Here is a 16,236-nt window from a genome sequence, read left to right on the forward strand (position 1 = left end):
CCAGGCTAAACAACCCCAATTTCAGCCCTCACCCGCGCCATAACCTCATCGCATGCTACGCATCACGGAACTTGCACGCAGAAAACTGAACCTTACAGACGCAGTACCTGGTGAAGCTCTGCATTTGTCATTCTGAGGGTAGCTTCATTTACAACTACATCACATTTCTAGATTGAACCTCATTTAAAATCGTTTTACATAGAACTTTAAATGCTTTACTGCTACATGAAAGTCAGTAGTAAGAAAATGGAATGAAGGGGTATTTTTAATGCCTATTTAGAAATGGTTTCTGCCAGTGGTACCGACGAATCTCTCGTGGTATTACTTGGAACTGCAGCACCAAGGTATCGGAACCTTCCCTCTCTGAGCTTCAAGTACCTTAACCACTAACACAAACCATGTACTTTTTAAACGCTCTACATGACTAAAAAGGAAAACAGGACTAGAAATTAGTTTCAATAAACTTAGTTTTAATTGGTTTTAATTCAGAAGACTGCTTATCTTCTCTGTGTTTTACCAGATTTTCTCTTTCCAGCCAGCAGATGTTTTGGCTTCAAATCAAATATGTGTCTGTCCGACTCTCCTTTCCTGCCCAGGCGATTCATTTTCTTTTGAGCTTTCTTCGCCATAGTCTTGACCTTCTTCACCATCTATTTAAAAACACACAAACAAACAAAGATGCAGAGTAACTTCCGCAGTAACTCGGGTAACTAGCTTTACCTTTTAAAAAACCGCTAAGGCAGATGAGTTTAAGAAGGACATAACTAAGACCCAGCACAGGCCGCCATCCGCAACTCTGGAACAGCACTGCTGCGGGCGACACTAATCCTCCTCAGCAAAACTCTTCATTTCCCAGTACACTAACAATACGATCGCGCTATCCCTGGAATTCCTAACTCCCTAAAGGTGGAACTCCACCGTTTGTAGAACTCGTCCTTCACACTTGCATTTAGAGACAAAAATCTACAATGTACTTTCTTAGTCTGTATTATTACAACTCCTTTTTGAGAAGGAACGAACGAACTAGGCCCTTCTGCAGTACAGAGTGTTCAAGGGAAGAGAAGATGAAGCTGCACAGAGAAGGAAGGTGAACTCTCGACAAACATAACCGGCCTACTGTGGAGTTTCCCAGAAGCTGGGTTAAGTGCCATCACGCTGTTTTAATTGCTATAAAGGTAAATAACTTCAACAAACCTTTTCATCCCGGAGACCAGAAACATCCCGTGGTGTGCGAGAGGAGCTGCGACTGCGCGCCACAGATTTAGGGGTTTCAGACTCATCACGTTTACGTTTCCTCGTGGCGCTACGGGACCTTCTCACATAATGTGCCTGAAATTCAAAACATCGCTTTAATTATTAAAACCACAAACAATCAGCTCAGACACGCTCCATTTCTAATTAGACGCATGTGAGAAAGCAGGAAGCGGACTGCTGTGATGCGTTCTATTGGTCATTCCATAGTAACATAAAGGCCTTGGTCACTGCCTTTCTGTCCTACAGCAAGTTCAAATTTTGGTGAATATTAGCATGTTCTTTTCACAATTATTAACTCCAGCTTTCTGGGTTTTTTTTCTGAGTAGATTCATAAGTAATGGATAAAAAGACACAGACAAATTAATGGAAAGCAACGCTGAAGCAATGTGCAACAGCAAAAAGCAATGACGAAACCTACCCTGATTAATGTCAGGACAAAGCCCTGAAGAATTTCAGACATGAAGACTTCTCCTCCTACAGCCTAAGTATGAAATTCCTCCTCACTGAGATCGCTCCCAGATCAACATGGCAGGTCAGCTCTGAGGAGCACAAATGCTTGCTCCAGAGGTGAAGTGTTGACATTCTTGTGTCCTAACTCCCTGTTTAGTGAAAGAATTCGAGGTCCCAAGATCCAGATAGCCATTACACTGCTGGATTTGCTGCACAAAATGGATTTTTTTTTTTAAAATTTCTGATAAAATGAAATGTCTCCCAAAGGCAAATCTATGTTTGAAGTACTTCAGCTGCCTTACATCTAAAGATGCCAGTTGCCCTCAAAAACTTCAATTACAACTCACAGAATTAACGAACTGTAAAAAGATAAGCCCAATTTGTCATTATTACTATTTTTGACATAGTAGTGTCTCATCCAACAAAGCAGACTTGAAAATTAAGTAGTATGTCTAGCCAAACCCCATTCTGGAATCCTATACAAATTCCAAAAGAATTCTAATGGAAAACAGGGCATACATATATGTGATTCTTGAGAAACGTTACTTTATTTTTTCAGCCTACCCAACACGTTTTGATCATGTCACTCCAAAATTCCAGTATCGACTGCCTCGTCTGGGTTTCCTATTTTCTCCTTAATAGATCCCACCTCTCTCTTGTGCCAACTGTAATACGCATTTCAAATGTGCTCAAAGAAATTTAGCATGTAGTGAAACTGATCTCTTTTAGACAAACATTGTGTTTAATTAGCAAAAACTTACATCATCTTTGTTAGTCATGTCGAGTCCAAGGTCAGTCATTTCTTTCTCTAGCACCTTCCGCTGGACCTGGAAAAAGACAGTTAAGAAAATATGTTTCTTTCAGAAAAGTATGGTTCTATCTTATTTTTTATCTTAATATACCACCATAAGCCTATTATATTCACTACATATTTATTCCTTTGGCGTATCCCACAAGCAGATGATGAAAGTCATAACTTCACATTTCATTTATTACACCTTAATTCTCTTCACCCATAAATCCTTCATCACAGGACTACAATGTCCCAGCATCCCCTAAATATCTTTCAGATAGTTTGCCTTTGTGGGGGGAAGGTGACACAGGTATTTCAGTCAGAAATGTTTCCTTCTCTCCCAAAAGGCACGCCCTTTGGGGAGGATAAGAAATATTGGGTGCAAAATCAGCAAGATTCGTTTTCTCAAAATGTCTAGTTACCAGTTTGTTATTCTGCAGTCATCTTGGACTGGTCACAAGAGATTCTGCCATTAGGAAGTGTGATACCTAGCTTCCAAAAAGAAATATATATAATGTTTTCCAGCATAGGGAGGGCTCCATAACAAATTTTACATCATTTTGATTTTAAGTACATAATTCTCCTAATTCTTTGCATTTAAAATAATAAAAAAATATGATGCAACAATCCAATTAAACGAGCTGAACTGTATTCTGCACAACCTTTTCTGCAATACATAGGGAATTTTACAAAAGACTCGCTTGTCTGACGTGAAACAAAAAGGGCTACTATCACTCATTTGGTTTGGCCGCCAGAACTAAGCAGTGACCAGAACTCCTAGGAGCGCAGAAGGAAGCAGGCAGTGAGGGAGAGGGCCAAACATCAGAGAAAGTGATCAGTTCCACTACCAGATATCGTTATACGTTTTCGTGAAGTTATTACACATCAGCAAGATTTTCCTACAGAATGTGTTCTATACTTGCCTTTTTAGCTGTTCTAGGCATCCTCGGACCTCGAGTATCTTTTTCCTTTGACTGCAGGATTTTCAGTTTCTTCTTTTCTCGGATCTGTTGTGCCAACTGTCGGATTTCCATCATTTCTTCATCTTCACTTTCTGGTTCGCTGTCATATTCTCCAGCAGCTTCTCTCAGCTCTTCCTCTTTCTCCAATTCTTCCAGTTTCTTAGATTTTGAAGAGATGAAATGAAAATCAAGATGCTTCTCAAATCCCTGACTTACAATCCTCAGCACTACATTTCTGCATGGCCCAGGGCCATGACAGCAGGCAGACCCCTCAAAGAAGGAGCGACGTTCACTTGGCAAGGACCCCTCCAGCCACACTTAATGCAGCTGGTGATACAGGTTACTGTGAGCCTGCGCGGCACGCTACCAGGCAGGCTTGCTTGATCACACCGCGTTATAGTTTGGCTGTATTTGTGTGACTGCCCCGAAGCTGCCCACTGCGTGAATGCGGAGGTACCATACTGTGAACTGTGCTAGCTGTGCCGTTTCTGGAAACACGCTCTGAAAAAACCCCTCTCTTTCTACACTCAGCATGAGTCTGGAACACCAGTAATTTGGATGAACACAACTGCATAACCGGCAGGCTCCATAGTCTGCACTCGCTACTTCTCCTTAACAACCAGCAAGAAATAACAACAGTGCTTGTTATTAAATAAAAATGTTATAAATTGAGAATTCAGTCTATTTCCTTTCACATCATACTACAGTACACATAAATTTGATGGGTGCTTTTCATATTATTAATAATACATAAAGTTTGACAGCTACATTCCTTCTGGCTGTAGTCAACGAAGAAATGTAACTTCTGCTGCAAACCCCGTATTTTAAGATGGAAAAGATAAGGTCATTGTCATTCTGACAGGGTAAAGCAATTTTCCATTCTTCTGAAATTCTATCCTTGATCATTCAAAAACCAGTATCTTTTCCCATGGCAAGTGCAGACAATGTAAAAGAACTTGTTCTCATGACATATTGTTTTTAATCTACAAATGCAGTAATTTACACTAAGTAAATAAAGGGATAAAGAGGCAAGAAAAGTGTTCAAAGAATAATGGAAAACTCACTTTCATTATATCCGGATCGATGTAGTCAAGTATATTATGACCTTCCCATATCTCTGGTATCTTATCATATTTTTCAGATGAATTCATTAAGTCCCAGTATTCTTAAAAATATAATAAAAGTTAATAAAGAGACAAAAATAATTTCAAAGAATGTTCAATGACAGAAAATAACAGTCAGATTGCAACTAAAAAAAAAAAAAAGTCATATCCCTAAGTGGCAAGAATTTGATAGCATCTCTGGCATATTCACAAATACCTGATCCCCTCCCTACTGCCAAATATTGTTCAATAATTTCAAGATCCACTGCCAAGCCATAATAAGCAACAGATATCCAGCTGAAACAGAATACATGCAGACACTTTCTTAACAAAGAAAGCATCAAGAATTAAAGAGATAGCATAATATAAAATAGAGGGGGAAAACACTTGAATCATCAGACCGGTCATTATGTCTGTGACTCTAAAACGGGAAACAACTGAGTGACGTTACGAAACAAGGAACAGCCACTGAAGATCAGCAGTTCCGGAACAGAAGTAAAGGACAGTACGCAATAGAATGGTGGCATTGGTACTTAGTTGAAAGGAGTCGGGTTTAGGTGTTCTCCCTTAAGACTGAAATAGCCAGACTTTACTGCTTAATAGTACTGATTCTTATACAATACTTACTCTGAAGATCCAAAACATAATCATCTCCCATTTCAAGTTCAAGATCTCTCTCCTGGAAAGACATACATGGCTTTATAGACCATCTAATTTTAAATCTATGGGCTAATAGAGCAAATTCAAAATCCATCTGCTGATCTCCTAATTAACAGACGCCACTTACCAATTTTCTCCTGGGTGTGTCTACTTCCATGCGTTTCTTACGTGCTACTGCTCCCTCAGGTATAAAAGGCAGCCGCTCCTGAGATTAATGCAACAATCCACCCCAATAAAAAAGGTGAAAAAAAAAAAGTTTGAATCAATTTTTTTACAATGCTATAAATCACCATAGCAGAGTAATGCATTTCTGAAGAATACAGAATCCCCTCTCCCACCAGCAAAGGCAGTTACAGTAAAAAATAAGAAAATTTCACCATATTAATCTCTTCCCATGTTAAGATGAGAGAATTCTTATCCCACTTAAGAAGTACTGGGAAATACACTAAGAAGTGTAAATATGTATCCTACCTTGTTATCTCTTTTGGTTGGCATGGCCAAGTGTAATCTGTTCAATACTTCATTCACTTTATTTCCTTTCATTTTAGTATCAACACGATGGGCCAACAGTCTGTCACAGGCCTGAAAGTGCACATGGCAACATTAGGTAAGGAATGAAGCCTTCCTGATATAATAAATGACACAGTGGGCTTTCAATCCCAAATATCTAGCTTCACATCTCATCTTTTGTCTAATCTCTTATCTCTCTAGCTCTCAAGAAAGCACTGAATTATTTTACATAAAAAGTATCATGGGAAGATGCAGATGATCATCTTTTTTTTTACAAGGAGCTGACAATAAGAGAAAGCAACAGGACTCAGAAAAAGATCACAAACTTTTTTTTAAATGATGATTTGTATTAGACATAATTTTCCATTTGCACCCAAGTCCACTGAGGCTCAACAGGCTACAAAGGATGACAAGTTTACCTGGACTTTAGTAAAGCCTTTGACACTATTCCCCACAGCGTTCCCACAGCAGAAACTGGCCGTGCTGGCCGATGGCTGGCCGACCATGAGCCAGCAGTGTCCCCAGGTGGCCAAGAAGGCCAATGGCATCCTGATTTGCATCAGGAATAGCGTGGCCAGCAGGACCAGGGCGGTGATAGTGCCCCTGTACTTGGCACTGGTGAGGCCGCACCTCGAGTGCTGTGTTCAGTTTTGGGCCCCTCACTACAAGAAGGACATCGAGGTGCTGGAGCGTGTCCAGAGAAGGGCAACGAAGCTGGTGAAGGGCCTAGAGAACAAGTCTTATGAGAAGCGGCTGAGGGAGCTGGGGTTGTTTAGCCTGGAGAAGAGGAGGCTGAGGGGAAGGCTCATTGCTCTCTAGAACTGCCTGAAAGGAGGCTGTAGCGAGGTGGGGGTCGGTCTCTTCTCCCAAATAACGAGTGATAGGACGAGAGGAAACGGCCTCAAGCTGCACCAGGGGAAGTTTAGGTTGGATATAAGGAAAAACTTCTTCACTGAAAGGGTGGTCAAGCACTGGCACAGGCTGCCCAGGGAAGTGGTTGAGTCCCCATCCCTGGAGGTATTTAAAAGAAGGGTAGACGTGGTGCTTAGAGACATGGTTTAGTGGTGGGCTTGGCAGTTTCCGGTTGGACATTGTTTCTGGTTGGACTCAATGATCTTAAAGGTCTTTTCCAACCTAAATGATTCTATGCTTAAAGTTTATCACTATAATGCACAGTTTAACCGAGATTAAATTCTAACAAATGAGGCAAAATGTTAGCTATTCATTTGGAATGAAATTGAGGGAAAAGAGACTTACCTCTGTTTTAACTTGGATTACACCTTCTTCTGTTAGAGTACTTGTCTCTATTACAGAAAATCCTTCTGCTTCAAAAGTTTCAAATATTTTCTAAAATAGAAACATTATCCCAAAGAATGACATTTGCCCATTTCTTAATATACCGATACATTAAGAACAGAAATTTTAATCCAATATCAATACATGCAACTTGTTACTATTTTATTAGAATGCTTCTAAAAAGATGACAGAAACTTTACAACTACAGTTCTATTTAATCCTTCTTTTATAAGCAAATGACTACTTTCTAAAAGGCACTTATAAATGACGCATAAGGAAAAAAAAAAAAGAAAAAAAAAGAGAGAGAAACACAAATTCCATGTGTCCTTGAATTTGTAGATACAAAAGACTCGCCCTGCCTATACACAACGTCTTGCCCAGTGGGACCTTCTGCAACTGTTCAGCAGCACCTCTCTGTCTAGCGCTCATTGTCTCTGAACTCTTACTGGAATGGAAATTATCGAACAAGGCTATTTTGTCTTACTTCCAACTACAGTAGTAAGTGAAAGTTCTCACAGGGTCAGAGATTTCTGAAACCACTAAGGACTTGCTTTCGGTTTGGCATTTAAGATATTCAGGCAAGTATATACATTAGACAGTACTGAAAATATGGGCCAAGACCTGCAAAGCTACTTTCCATTACATTATTAAATAGTTAGATTAAGAAATGATCATGTAAAAGTTTTTGCCCAATATAAATTCTATCCATCCATGACACTTGCGCATAATATTTTTGTAAACGTCAGAAGAAAGAGAGAGAGGTGGGAGAAGTAGTCTAACCTGACTCTCTTCAGGAAGCTCTGCAATCCTCTTCACATCACATTTGTTTGCAACGATTATAAGTGGCTAGCAAAAAGAAAAAAAGAATCATAATTCAAGCTATCATGTTATTAAACACTGGGTTTTATTAATAATGTAAACCAAACCTACCTTGTTAGCAAACAACGGCTTAATATTTCTGAAGAGCTCTACTTGCTCCTCCAGGCTATGCCCACACTGCTCAGACACATCCATCACGTAAAGCACAGCAGCACGAAGATGTGCAAGCGCAGTTATAGCCTGCATCTCGATGGTGTTCCTGTCCTCCAAAGGATGATCCAAAATACCAGGAGTATCTACTACCTAAAATTAATATAATTAAGTCAGGCCTTAGTACAGAATAATTGATATGCTACTTCAGGACATGTGCTTGATTTCTCGTCAATACTGTCTCTTTTAAGACAGCAATATTCTTTCATTTCAGTCATAAATAAGACTGTAAACTCAGCCAAATTGAGAATGTGAAAATGGAGTAATGGGAGAAGAACGAGGTTTCAGAATAACCAACGCCCCAAACACCAAACAAGTAGAGAAAGCCCTGCCCCAATCTGGCCCAGTGATAAAAGGCGAGCTGACTTTAGTCAGTAATTCCATTCCCGTCTTCCCTCAAATTGAAAACACACCCATACATGTACATTTTTATAATAGATTTTGACTACTGCCCTCATTTGGCACACCGTACCTTGCACCGCAGCTCTCGGACATGGCGTGTCTCATCAAGACACAAAAATGCAACTCACATTGCAAAACGGCAAACCAGATTATAACCAGTTAATTCTTTAAAGAAAACGCAAAATAATAACAGTTCTTACCTGCCAGCGCAGATACTTATAATCCATGTGTCCCACAAAGAGAGATTTTGTGGTAAAGGCATAAGGCTGCACCTCTACATCTGCTCTTGTAACCTTAAAACAAGATTTATTCACACACATTTACTGAGAATTTCCTGAAGTTGCAAGCAGTTTATCATAATTATAATACACTTCCTTTGCTACAAAAAAAGCTAAAAAAGGTTATACTGGCTTCTCTGCAAGAATTTATCAGAAAATATGTTAATGGGATACCTGCTATTTTGGAAAAGATAATGATTTTTAGGAGTGAAATCTATCAGAATTTTCCATTTATCACTCCAGGAATTTCATTCAACCTCTACTCACACACTTGAATTTGCTACCGCTCACATCAGACAGCGCAATAATGATATCAAATTGTTTCAATGTTATTTTATTTTAATTAAATGGCATCTCAGTATTATTTTTGAAAAAACATTCACATACCTTATTTATAAAGCTAGATTTTCCAACATTCGGGTAGCCACACAACAGAAGAGTTCGTGTATTGGGATCGATGGTTGGCAAACGAGACAAATGTTGTCGTACTGAAATGTTAAAAAGTTTTTAAAAATATTTGCAATAATTTAAGTTTTACTGAAATTGAATAAAAATTCATATGCTGAATTGTTTGTATTTGAACTAATAACTTTTCTGATATTATAAATTGATTGATCATTTATGAAAACGTATAATAGTTTGTAAACTCCACAAGTATCTATGTACAACAAAAAAAGAAACTTAATAAATATTTTAAAAATGAAGACCACTGTATTTTAGCTAGAATGACCCCATCAAATCAGGCAACATAACCTGAAGGAATAATAAGCCTAAAGTAAGCAGCAATGTTTAGAAAATGTTTAGCACAATTTTTCAAAGATATGTAAGTGAAAAAAACGACAAATAAAAGCATAGCTGTGACCGTCAAGCAAAGAAAACCATTTTACAACTGTTAGTAATATCATAACATTTAAAGAATTTTCAAAGAGAAAACTATTTAGTTAAAAAATAAATTCCAAGCATTTGGAGATTTTTAAACTATTTCTGTTTGCTGTGTCTGTATTCTGTATTAAACACATTCTTCTAACTGTTATTAAGTGTAAGAATAAATTTTACATCCACTTCACACGCCTTATTTTAGCCTATTTGTAACACAAACCTTGCTCCAAATATTCCAAGCTTTGTTTCTGTCTTTTGATAATTGTGCACATTCGTCCCAGAGCAGCACGTTTCAGCTGTTTGCAGCGGTAAAGAGAATCACCATACTTCATCAGCCGCACATAGTCTTTAGCAACACTGTGGAGACAAGAAGTAAGAATTTCGGCAACAATCAACCAGGCAGGTGCAAAATCAAAGAAATTAATGTCCCTTACTTGTCAATCAGATTCTTGGCAATATTAATCTGTCCCAAAGCCAGCTTGTAGTGGTCTTTGTCATACAGAACATTCATCAAATCTGCATAAAAAGGATGAATATCCTAAAACGAAAGCATAAAATAAAATTAAGCGTAATATTTTCCTTCTTTAAGATGACTATTTCTTGGCAACTATGAAAGTTCATTTTTTTCCTCCAGTACAGCAACACAAATTACAACACAAGCCAAACCGTTTTCATTACTATCTTATCTAAGAAAAATAATCTGCTTGATCATTAAATGCATACATTTTAATCACTTTGAATATCTTCTGTAAGTGCATCTCGCACTCATTCATACGGAGTTCCCATTTCATCTTTAGCTTTGTTTAATACTTTGTATTACAACTTTGAAGGCTTTTTTTTTAAATAAGGAAATTGCAAGAAGCCTGCAAAAGTAATTTCTAACAGAAACCAGAGAGTGTTTCTAACACTATCCTTTATGGGGCCAAGAACAATGTTTATGTTATCCAAGTAACTTGTGAAGAACTGAAGATGGGAAGCAATGGGATATATTTGGTTATTTCTTACTTCCTGCAAATATTTTCTAGGGAAGACTAAGCAAAATTTACATACACACACTCAAAGAAGAAATAAGCAGACACAACATTCTTAAAAAAACCCCACACTTCCTCTTCGTTCAACACCAACTTCCAGCAAACATTTGATCAGCTAAAACCTTGTAAAACCCATCCTTCAATGACCATCCATGGGCACAATTTAGACTTCCCCTCTTAGGAGACACATACTATTTTTGCAGAACAAGTTTGCCTAAAATTACTCCCAGCAAAATCTACTGGGAATCAGTCAAAATCGTCTACAGAGTGAATCAGCAAGATGTTGCTCAGGCCAAAATAAACTCGAATAAAACCAACGCGCTGTTGAAGCAGTATTCCTGATGCCATGAAAGCAAAGCTCCTTTATGATCAAACAACAAAACACTTACATCTAATTTGGGGAAATCTGTTAAGATCTGAGTGAGTCTATCATGGTAATTTTGTTGAGTATATTTGACTTTTCTCATGTAAAAATGTCGAATCCGATGGATTTGGTAATGTTTATGAATGACAGTTGGAGTCTTTCGCTGAGTCTTTGACAACGTCAAATCTATGAAGTCCTGCAATCAAGCAAACGTTATGAATTATACAAGTTGTCAAGTTCTTATAGATTTTATTTTGGCGGAGGCGCACGCAGGCCAGTTACACGCACCCACGCCATACACGCTTTACAACGTGCCGAAATATGGGTTCCCATCTCCGGGCAATAAGGAGCAGCCTGCACATTCCCTCTCCGGTTCCCATTTCAGTTAACCGGGGGTTGGCCTCCCCCCCACGCCTGCCACAGCAGCGCCTGGGGAGGGACCCGGCTCCGCCACGGCCCCGGGGGGCGGGCAGGCCAGCGATGCAGCGCAGCCGGCCCAAACCCGGCGAGGAGCTCCGCGCACCCCACTTTTAACTAAAGCTCCTTCGTTAGACTAGCGGAGACCTTTCTTTCCAACGGGCGCGGAGCGGCGAGGCTAAGCACGGCGGGGGCCGGAGAGCAGGAGGGGTGTTCGTGGAGGCCACCCCGACGCCCCCGCGGGCTGAGGATCCCCGCTCAGGCCGCAGGGCCCCGCTCTGACAGGACCCCCGCTCCCCCCCACTCTCCACGGTACAGGCTGCCGGGCCCAGCACCGCCGGCCCAAGGCGAGTCCGCAGGTGCCGCGGGAGCGGGAGGAGGCGAGGGCCGAGGCCACGCCGGCAGCGCGGCGGGACGGGGCGGGGCGGGAAGGGTACCGGTCTCCTCACGCGCCGGACGAGCCGCCCCTGGGCGGGAGGGGGTCGCCCGGCGCTGAGGGGCGCCGAGGGACGGGGAGGGGGGAGCGACGCCCGTACCTTGGCGGACGGCACCACCGTGATCTTCTTGAAGTTGTAGAGCGCCATGGCGGCCGCCCCGGCCCGGCCGCACGCCGCCGGAAGAGGGAGCCCCGCCCTCCCTCTCGCGAGAGCCCCGCGCTTCCGTCCCGCGGAGGCGGGGAGGCGGGGCCGGGCTCCGGGCGGGCGGGGCGGAGGGGCTGCCGGGCGGCGCGCCGCCCCCGTGCGGGCTCTGGGGCGGGGGGGGGGGGGGCCCGGTGCCGCTCCGCGTGGGGCCCGCCCGGCCTGCCTGAGCTCGGGTGCGGCGGGGCTGCTGAGGCCCGGGCGGGCCGCGGGGGGCTCCGGAGGGCCCTGCCGTGGGGAGCAACACGCTGCAGTCAGCTGGGGTCTTGCCCGAGAAAGACCAAACCGTGAGCAGGGGCTGAAGCAGCGGCCCGTCGGTATGATTTAGAGCAGTCCTGTTTTGTGCCCTGTAGGGCCATGAAGGCAAAATACATCCTCGCCCTGTTGGGTTATGTGATTAAAGGGTAATTTCCGTTAGCAGAAAGAAGCGGAGAACAAGGATGGGGGGAGGGACCCCAACAACCTGATGAGTGCCAAGGGTCCCCTGCCCCGGCTCCTCCCCAGGCCCTCGCCGCACCCAGGGGTGCCACCGCCAGCTGGGCCAGCAGCAGCCCGCTGGACCGCCCGCAGGCTGTAGGGGTTACTCCTTAGGGGATGCTGGGAAGAGCGTCTTGGGATCGTACAAGACATATGGGATGTTTAGAGAAAAGACCAAAGTTGGGAAAAGGGATTAAGATGGATAAGGGAGGAAAAAGCGTGGGAAAACAGAGAGAGTAAAAGAGGCCAGCAGCGTGTCGACAGGCTGGTCAGTCTGCTTGTCTGGCTGTGGCCTGCACACCCAGTCACCACAGTCTGTCCTGCCTTATTAAACTCCATTTCTAGCCATTCTCCTGGCTGAGGGGGCTGTCTGTTCTGCGTCTGTGCGTATGGAGCTGAGTGCCTGCCACAGGAAAACCACAGAATCATCGAATGCTTTGGGGTGGAAGGGACCTTTAAAGGCCACCTAGTCCATCCCCCCTGCAATGGGCAGGGACATCTACAACCAGAGCAGGTTGCTCAGAGCCCCATCCAGCCTGGCCTTGAATGTTTCCAGGGATGGGGCACCTACCGCCTCTCTGGGCAACCCGTTCCAGTGTTTCACCAAGGGCAAAGGTTCACAGGAGCCATGGGTCTGGGGTGCCAGGAACCGGAGGGACTGTGGTGTGTGCACACTGTATGTCAGTGTATGTATATATGCATACCTATCTGTGTGTGTATGTATGCAACTGGGAGACTGGAGGCTCCAGGGGCCAGCTGCTCGATAATCTGAGTGGCGAGGGTCTGCGTGGCTGGCCGCGTGCACAAGCATATCTGTACTGTGTCTGTGTGTGTGCCCACTGCAGGTACACGCTGGGTCTTCCTTCCAGCTGGGCCTGCGGCCGTGGAGCTGCAGCAGCCTCACCTCTGTCAGGCTACTGGATTCCTACCGCAAACACACAGAGTCTTACTTCCCTTTTTCTTTTTTTTTTTTTTTTTTTTTTTAACAGTAACCTTCATTGGCTTGTCTCATACTAACTTGTAAATCCTTCCAGATAAAGGCAAAGCCTGAGTGAATTCTGGAGAAGTTTATGATCCTGACTATACCCTGTCCAGCAAACATGAGATCCAGAGACCTAAGACATAAACTTGAAAGACACCCAAATGCAGGCGTGTACTGCAGTATGTATGTCTATCCCTGTTTTCTACTTGACACTAAAATAAGTGGGCATGCACTGAAATACATCAGTTTTAAATAAATTACAAATTACCTGATATACTTTGGAAGGCAAGTTAGATTAAAAATAAAGAATTCCCTTGGCTTACACACTTTTTTTTCTCTCTTTTCACCCAAAGCATTACATTTTCCACTTGAGAGAATTTAGTCATGTATTAGTCTGTCATTACACATTTTTCTACAGTACTAGAAATTTAAATGCATAACTCCTTTCACATTTCCTTTATTGCGTTGTGCTCCCAATTTTGCTGAAATGCTCCGAACAGCTCTCTGATGCACTGGAAATTTGTAAGGTATTTGAAAAGTAAGAATTCATCTAATCAGCCAAGCCAGTAGCTAATCCTTTCCGGACATTAATTTCAGTAATGACTATATGGGCACTAGTCAGTCATAAACATTCTGTTAGAGCCATCCCTGTTTTCATAGTCGCCTGACGGTGCTGCAGCTGCCCTATTATGAAGGGGTGTGCTGCTTCATAAACATTTTGATATGACCACTTCAGGCTGCTTTCTTGAAGTGTCCTTGAGCAGCGAGATTTGACTTCACACTTTATTTATGTTGTGTTTTGCCTGCAAAAACATGGTTTTCTAGAGCAGAAGGAGCTCTTCCCTAAGCATATCCCCACACCTCCCCAGTTTCTGGGAAGATCCCTCCAGTAGCTGGCCTGGGGCACTCGGACTGCCCAGCAGCTGGGCCCAGCATCCCCAGGCCCCCGCAGCCTCTGGCACTTCTAGGTGTGTTGCTGGTCCTCAAAACCCTCTCGCGGGCAGAGATGCCCTGTGCACCCCTCCGTGTAACTGACCCTCCACACGCAGGTTATCCAGTAGCTGGACCCCAGGGCCCCTGGTCTCACACTGCATGTACCTTACTACTCTCTTGAGCAGTTTTCAAGAGAACTAGTTCCTTCCAAGACAAAATCTGCGTACTGTTCTGGGTATCGTGTCTCTGAAGACTTATTCCAGGAGCCAGGAGAGGTAAGACCATTGTCAAGTTATGTTTCTTTTGGTCCACACAGTTCCTTATCCCAGCTGGCTTTCTGCACTCAGACATCCTCATTCATGTTTATGACAAACTCCAGGCATGTAACACTTATTCTCCATTTCATGTTTTAAAAACACCACTCCAGTAGACTATAACTCATATCACTTTGAAATTAAAAATGACACAAAATTATCCTTGTGCCTTGTACAAGGGCAACTAATGGCACCCAGCAAGACTCAGACCATGTGCTGTGCTGATTGTCCCGAGAGACACAAGAAGGGACATCGCCCAGGGAGCCACGCAAGCATTCCTCTCACAAATGCTTCTGCAGGATACGTGGCATTTGTATTATGCTTAGATATGGCATTGGCATAATAGCCATAGTTTCTCTACAGTGTTAGCTGAAAATTCCAAAACTAGCCTCAGATTTGGGGTACCCAGTCTGAATCTGATCTGCGCAAGGGTTGATGGAGTTGGACATACTTAGCGAAGTGGTGTATTTCCATTAGATAGATGAAATCGTTGCCACCTAGTCCCACAAAATGAAAAGACCCGTTCATGTAGGATTCTTCCATCTGTAAGTACATTCATTCCGTAGAATCTCATCCAAATTCAGCTAAAGTCTAAATCAAGATTGTCTGTCGTTTCAACAATCTGCTATTGTAAAGCTGTTTTCACTATCAGTCCTTTTGTATATATGTGCTAAAGTTTTAAAGCTAGTTTATCAAGCAAACACTGCACACAATGAGCCTTGCCTAAGTGAAAAGCTCAGCCTCCTGTTTCCTTAACTGAAAATGCCTTTGAGGGGGGGTTATTTGATAACCTGTTGGTCTGGCAGCAATATAGGGCCCCTCTTACCTTTTCCTTTCAGCAGCTTAAGTCCAACTAACAAACAGGCTGGTCAGAAAATATTATTTCTGAAGGCAATTTTGCTTCAGTTTGGTTTCTTGGGTTTAAAAAGCTGCTCCATGTCAGTAGCCAAGTTGCAGAAAAATAGTCAGTCCCATTCTGGTCATCACAATGAAGAGACGTGGGCCTGAACAGGCCTGGCAGCTTCCCCAGCGTCTTGCTTTCTGGGTTGGAGGCAAAGGTCAGGGCCAAGGGACATTGGTAGATGGCAGTTAGGGAAACTACTGCTTCTTCTCCAGCAACTCCTCCCGACTTCATCAGAGAACCTCTGAACTGCCAGCCCAGTAGTATCGCATTGATTAAATACAGAAAATAAAGCTATAAACAGGCACTAGTGCTTACACATATCTGCAGTATCTGAAATATCCAGAGCATGATTTTATTTTGAAAGAGTGCCATTTCATATCAGCACACGAAAGGCAGATAAGGGGAAGTTCCAAAATTGAATTATTACACATCAGACTCTCTCACTTAAATTATCATTACAAAGGGCATGCACCGTGATGGATCAAAGAGCTTTTGGAGAGCAACAATACTGCTACAGATGAGTAATGCCTTCTAATCTGTCTTGGTAACATGGCTGAGAC

At 42.7% G+C, this 16,236-nt stretch overlaps 1 protein-coding gene across 1 annotated transcript; it reads right to left on the reverse strand.

Annotated features, from left to right (window-relative positions):
• Window positions 1-449: 449 nt before the first annotated feature.
• Window positions 450-12,094, reverse strand: GTPBP4 (GTP binding protein 4). The gene is made up of 17 exons (XM_087729661.1): window positions 11,965-12,094; window positions 11,037-11,207; window positions 10,051-10,154; window positions 9,837-9,973; window positions 9,125-9,225; window positions 8,660-8,752; window positions 7,959-8,150; window positions 7,809-7,874; window positions 6,990-7,079; window positions 5,694-5,804; window positions 5,350-5,427; window positions 5,190-5,241; window positions 4,524-4,624; window positions 3,421-3,618; window positions 2,466-2,531; window positions 1,195-1,329; window positions 450-650 (listed from the first exon to the last, which is right to left on the reverse strand). Exons 1-17 carry the CDS (start codon window positions 12,010-12,012, stop codon window positions 498-500), a joined length of 1,896 nt encoding a protein of 631 aa, XP_087585787.1. The 5' UTR covers window positions 12,013-12,094; the 3' UTR covers window positions 450-497.
• Between the last annotated feature and the right edge of the window lie 4,142 nt (window positions 12,095-16,236).

This window comes from Nipponia nippon, unplaced genomic scaffold (assembly GCF_047370975.1).
Source record: "Nipponia nippon isolate SJK-2023a ecotype South Korea unplaced genomic scaffold, ASM4737097v1 scaffold_1, whole genome shotgun sequence".
Classification (NCBI taxonomy): domain Eukaryota; kingdom Metazoa; phylum Chordata; class Aves; order Pelecaniformes; family Threskiornithidae; genus Nipponia; species Nipponia nippon.

What these genes read in the sequence shown, in the direction of transcription:
- GTPBP4 (XM_087729661.1), bottom strand. Translation starts at nt 12,012, where the DNA reads ATGGCGCTCTACAACTTCAAGAAGATCACGGTGGTGCCGTCCGCCAAG. An exon ending in AGCCGTTGTTTGCTAACAAG is followed by an intron (nt 7,875 to 7,958) that starts GTAGGTTTGGTT and finishes TCTTTTTGCTAG; the next exon opens with CCACTTATAATCGTTGCAAA. An exon ending in ACATGACTAACAAAGATGAT is followed by an intron (nt 1,330 to 2,465) that starts GTAAGTTTTTGC and finishes TTTGAATTTCAG; the next exon opens with GCACATTATGTGAGAAGGTC.